Below are 6,000 nucleotides of genomic sequence, written 5' to 3'. Positions count from 1 at the left end.
TTTTGTCAGTCTACAATAGCTACCTGGCCGCTTCCCTCCACGTTCTGATATCAGCCTCTTATAGTTGGGCTCCATACCTACTCTCTCATTTGCCCATTCCGATACTCGAGCCCCATTTTATCTAGACTAGTCGCATTTAGTTGCTTCGACATGTCTACAAAGTCGAACGACATATCTTGGGAGCTGGGCTCGTCCACAACGAATGCGCGTATCATTCATCAAGGACTGAAGAGACAACCCTCATGCCTATCTCAGTTAAGAGAAAAATAAAATTGGTCAATAAAGTAATTACCCCACTCCATTGACTGTAGGGTCTGAAATGATTGGCTATACGATCTACTCGCGCACGCCGGCTGAGCCATATGGCCTCAAGCCCAACCTGGCGTGAGTTGGAATATTCCGACATGTATAGTCAGAGGGCGTGCATAAGTTCACAGTGGTGAGGAAGAAGAAAAGAAAGGCAGAAGCAGACTGATATCCCGGCTGTCAACAATTTCCAAATCGAGGATAGATCTCGATTCTCTTTGCTGCAAATGAAAGGGGGTTCCATGCTGCAGGCGTGCACCTCAGTCGGACAGTTGTATGGATGATGGAAAGGTAGAAATAGCAGCTCTCGCCTTCCAATCCTCGAAGACAATTCTCTTGCTCAGCCCGAACAAAGTACAAGAAAGCATCTCCCAAAAGACCAATCTGACGACTCGGCACTTTTTTCATTCCCTTCTCCAGCACGCAAGAACACCAAGACACATCGTCTGTTTAATCCTTTGCCCTTATATTCAACATGTCGACTGAAAACAAGAAGGAACTGAAGAAGTCCCACAAGAGGTGCGTTTCACACTAACAAAAGTTTTCTATTGTCTCTGATTTTCCTTCTAGTGGTGATGATAGTGATTCGAAATCGACGACCGCACAGCCGGATATGTGAGTAGAACGTTGTACCTCTACCCTCGATCAACAGCTGATAATGCTCGTAGCGAAGATTACCAGGATCCTGGCCGTGCCGAACATCATGTCACAACCCCTGGTTCCGGAGCAGACATCACTCACGATCTTTTACAGGTGGGAGCTTCATTCCCGGATGAGGAAGTGAACATCGATCTTATTTCGAAGACCAAGTGAACGGTTCTACTATCCTTGCTAGGGTCCAAAGATCCACAGTTGTGGTCGGATGAGTTCATATGAGCGCACTTCGATCACGGCCTTTCAGAATCTTAAACCCGATCAATCGCTTCCGTTCGTGGTTGTGAAATCCCCAAGACTTCGATGACATCTCGATGTGCTATTCTGGTGTGTTATTGAGCTTTGACATCCAAGCTTTTGAAACTTACACTCTTCTCTTTTACCGTTTTCTCCAATATATTAGCTTTAATATATCTTTTCTTTTAACACGATCAACTCCACTTTGCCTCAGTTCACCTATTACAAAGTCTATTGAACCCTCTCGATTGAGGTGCGTTTAAATCCAATGCGATTTGATTCAGAGTGGTATTTCAACCCTTCTTGTAGTCAACGACTTTGCCGGATTTGAGTTAGATGTCTATATTAATACAAGCCACTTACCCATACCTCCATATGGTTACTCTATCCAAAGGAGAGGCTCTGAAGACAGTGGGCTAGTTAAATTCAGAGCAATGCGCTTGAAATCTTCCAGCTTCCAAGGTTCCAAGGTTGTTTTCTCTTTTTTTTAAGAACCTTGCAAGTGTTCGTAAATGTATTGACAACGCGTTCTCGACCCAGACAACTGCTGTGTGAGTTCAAGAATCGATAAACTGATGATCCGCGCACCAGGTTCTCACCCTAATTTTTATGCAAAACGGGCCTTGCATTGCCAAAATATAATCAGAGCTAACTAGGCGTTATATGGAAGTCAGGTAGTATAAAGACCCACAACTGCTCCGGCCGAAGCGGTGGTGGGTCCTGCACAACCTATCAGTGGAATGTTCTGTTCAATGTTATCAGTGTCTCCTGTCTAGCTGTCCTTGAGTAGAAATGCATCAATCACAGCTATCCGGGCACTTATCCCGGAAGTCCGTCGAGAAAAGCGGACAGAATGGGACGAAATGGGACGGGACGGGACGAGATAATACCAGATTAGACAAAGCACATTCTACCACGAAGAGCCTCACCCGCCATATCAGCAGGCGTGCAGCTAGTGGTGTCTCCGCCAGAAGTGTTCCCCCGGCGGTGTCTTTTTGGCGGGGACACTTCTGGCATAAACCAATTAGCGGTTAGTTACTGGGTACTAACTGTAGAAAGCGGTCTGTAAACATCATGGAGACATCCCTCTGAGATTGGCCGACATGAATGGGCCCACTACCGACTTGAGTCGACATACCCAAGAACTCCTAATTCGGCTTCTCTGACCGTTGTGGTTGTTTATTTACTGATCACATCGTGCCGGTACCGATTACAGTGTCCAAACGCAGACAAGCAACACTAAAATTCGACTAAGATTCGACTAAAATTTGACAAAAATATACCATGTTACTAGAGTGAAGGTAGCTCAATATACGTGAGGCGACAATGAAATAGTACAGACCGTATTTCTCGAAAATGACAATCCAGGGGGGGCTATCACTAGTATGGGTACCACATGCATGACATGTATAAATTGTTGTTTGGTTTTTAAGTGGCACAGTGCTCTCGGATAACTCCAAAAACATAACCACGAATATCACGAATACCACGAATACCACGAATACCACGAATACCACGAATACCACGAATACCACGAATACCACGAAGACCATGAAGACCACGAAGACCACGAAGACCACGAAGACCACGAACACTACGAACACTACCTCTAATAATGTCTAAACGGAAAATTGCTCCTCCAACACGTTTATCAACTCGGATAAAGTACGTCCATATTGCATGGCTCGTAGATCCCAGCCACCTCGGCCTCCGGGCTAGACCCGAGATAGACAGAGGAAAGGTAGGACGCCTGCAACACATGTAGCGAAACCGGTAACACATCGCTGAGTTTCACTTAGTAACTGGATCTGTGGGTCAAGTGTGCTGAGATTTTAGGTTAGCGCCAAATATCAATTACTGAGTGCTACTACGTAAATCTGTAGTCTCTACGCATTGTGTCAGGTCTGCATGGGTTCATCTTCTGTTTCCGAGTCAAAGCTCTACATATAACTATTTTAAGCTCATCTCACCAAATCTCACTGTAGCTCACTTTACCTCACTTTACCTCACTTTACCTCACATTACCTCACATTACCTCACTTTACCTCACTTTACCTCACTTTACCTCACTTCACCTCACTTCACTTCACTAGATCCTGATCTATTTCCTATTGGATCCTACTATCTCTACACCATTCATGTATCTAGGCAGGAGAGATCCAGTCTACTATCTCAATAGGGTCGGACAAACGCCCCGTAATAATTGAGAATAAGGTATACACTTCATTTACACCCCAACCACGGCCTTTGGCAAAGGCTAGTGCCATGTTTCATCAAGACTAAGTAATCAGCTAAAAGATGTACGTCCGTCCCCCAATAGATTTACATTGGTTACAAGGCGTATGTAAGACGAATATACATACATGGGGTGTAGATGACGGAGACAGCGACACTCGACCAGAAAAAGTCTGCATGGCTAGAAAAAGTCTGCGTGAGTAGAAAAAGTCTGCATGACAGGGATTGGTTATCTACCAATCATAAACCCTGGATTACCAAGATTAAACGTATTATACCTCAGCTACATGGGTAAGTAGTCAATCCGTCGTATTCTGTTGTACGACGTACATTCGAACAGAATAGAATTGTCAGGAACGTGGAGTGGCGTAACTCGACTGACTTCTTCGCAACTATGAAATCGTACTGATTACCATCTCTGAAACTTTCTTTTCGCTTTTTATATACTTCTTTACAGTCGGTGTAACTGATTGGTCCTCAATTAGTACTAGTTTTGCCAAATCTCCCAATTCCCTAGGTCCCTTAGTTCCATTAGCTCCGTCCGCTCCGTTCGCTCCATTAGTTCCATTAGTTCCCTTAGTTCCTAATTCTCCTAATTCCCCTAGTAGTCTACCTAGTCTACCTAGTCATCTAACTTACCTAGTAATCTACCCAAATCACCTAATCTACCTAATCTAGCTAGTCCACCTAGCCGTACTCTTCTCCCTCTTTTCCCTCTTTTCCCTCTTTTCCCTCTTTTGCCTACGTACTACCCTCCGCATTCTGATTTCAGGTACTTGTAGCTAGCCTTACTGCTTCCTCGTTCGCCCATTCCGCATTTCGAGCCCATTACATCTAGACTAGTCGCACTCAATTGCTCGGACATGCATTCGTAGTATCAAGTTGAAATCCTACAGTTAAATTCAATTACATTATCTCAGTTCCTCCATGGCGCATATGCGTAGTCTTCATCTGGGCCATGAGTAAACAACTCTATGCTTATCTCGGTTGGAAAAAAATCAATAGATAAAATGTACTTCATTCGTCGTGGAGTTAGTTCTGAATGGCTAAACGCAGTAAGAAGTATGGCGGGTGGCGCCGCACCCGATCCGACGGCTAGGAATATTCCGCCATGCCTAGTTAGAAGGCGTGCATATGATCATGGTGGAGAAGAAAAAGAAAAGAAGGTAGAGAGCAGACTGATATCCTAGCTGTCAACAATTTCCAAGTCTAAGATAGATCTTGACTTTCTTTGCTGCAAAAGAAAGGGGTCCATGCTGCAGGCGCGCATCACTCGGACAGTTTCAGGATGATGGAAAGGTATGAATAGCAGCTCTCGTCTTCATTGAAAAGGAATATCTGCTCGGGGACAAACAGAGAACAATAAAGCACATTCCCAGAAGACTTGACCTAACACTTCAATCACTGTACTCCAATTCTTTCTTCAGTGCAAGATTCGACTGTCCATCTCTTGTGTGATACTCCCTCCTTGAGACCCAAGATGTCGGTCGGGAATAAGTCACAGCAGAGGTACGGCCCACACTACTAAAGTCGTTTGTCATCTCTGATCTTTTCCCCAGTGACGATCGACAGGACTTCGAGTCTTCCGATTCTCATGTTGCTGGATCCGAGGACGCAGAATCGATGATCGTAGAGCTCGACGAGTGAGTTAATGTCTGAACATTACTCATCCGTCAACGACTAACGACGTCTGTAGCGACGGTTACCAGGACCTGCTTCCTCCCGACATGGAAGATATACGATCTGAGGTTGGAGACATGTCGGGTGATGCGTCCGACGCGGGAGCTTCATTCCAGGGTGAGGTTCTAAACATCGAACCCGTTTTGGAACTCGAGTGAGTCACGAAGTATTCCGATGATTTGGCATTTGTATCACTGACTGATGTTATTTGCAGTGATAACTCCCTAAATGTCCACGGTCACGATATCGATACTGCGCAACCTAATGCCGAACGGGATACCGCCGAGGACTTGTTGGGTACAGGAGCTTCATTCTCAGATGATTCTCTTCACATCGATCCCGTCCTCGAAGTTGAGTGAGTGGTGGACATTTCAGCCCTCAATTAAGAAGGCATTGATGGGTTGAAGCGATCTTCCCTCTCAAGGACCAAAGACTAGGTCCTACAACGGAAGCCATTCGCGAGAGCGGAAGCGCTTCAGGTGGTATCTCCTGGATAAACCGGATAGACTCGCTTTCCGTCTGTGGCTGAAAGGAACATCGTCGCTTCGATGACAACCCATCAAAGTGCTGGAGTCGGACTGACATTGGGTCTTGAATCCCAGGCAGTTATGCTGTTGTTTCGAAAATTTGACCTGTTCAGCTTATTAGCTTTAATATATCGTTTTTGTTGTTTGATGTCGGGAATTTGAAAAATGTTTTTTTGTCAGAGAGAAGATTACAACTCGTCACTACAATACACAGCCTACAATACCAAGGTGCCAAAACACCGAGATATTGGGGGTATAGCGTCCGACTAAGGATGACGATAGAAGTTTTCATCACAAAACCAGGGGTATACCTTCAAGGGCTCATTGAGTGTGTATGACTTACTGTGGTATAGCGTTCAAG

At 45.0% G+C, this 6,000-nt stretch overlaps 2 protein-coding genes across 2 annotated transcripts; both read left to right on the top strand.

Moving 5' to 3' along the window:
• Positions 1–781: 781 nt before the first annotated feature.
• On the top strand, positions 782–1,119 carry BHQ10_010188 (uncharacterized protein; the record flags this gene model as incomplete). Its single annotated transcript, XM_040872790.1, has 3 exons — positions 782–825; positions 877–921; positions 975–1,119. The coding sequence occupies 3 exons, from the start codon at positions 782–784 to the stop codon at positions 1,117–1,119; spliced, it is 234 nt and encodes a 77-aa protein (XP_040738690.1).
• A 3,793-nt stretch (positions 1,120–4,912) lies between these two features.
• Positions 4,913–5,471, top strand: BHQ10_010187 (uncharacterized protein; the record flags this gene model as incomplete). Its single annotated transcript, XM_040872789.1, has 4 exons — positions 4,913–4,941; positions 4,992–5,075; positions 5,129–5,266; positions 5,327–5,471. The coding sequence occupies 4 exons, from the start codon at positions 4,913–4,915 to the stop codon at positions 5,469–5,471; spliced, it is 396 nt and encodes a 131-aa protein (XP_040738689.1).
• Positions 5,472–6,000: the final 529 nt, after the last annotated feature.

The sequence above is a fragment of the Talaromyces amestolkiae genome, assembly GCF_001896365.1.
Source record: "Talaromyces amestolkiae strain CIB chromosome Unknown scaffold30.1, whole genome shotgun sequence".
Taxonomy (NCBI): Eukaryota; Fungi; Ascomycota; class Eurotiomycetes; order Eurotiales; family Trichocomaceae; genus Talaromyces; species Talaromyces amestolkiae.
This window is presented reverse-complemented; position numbering and strand designations above follow the sequence as displayed.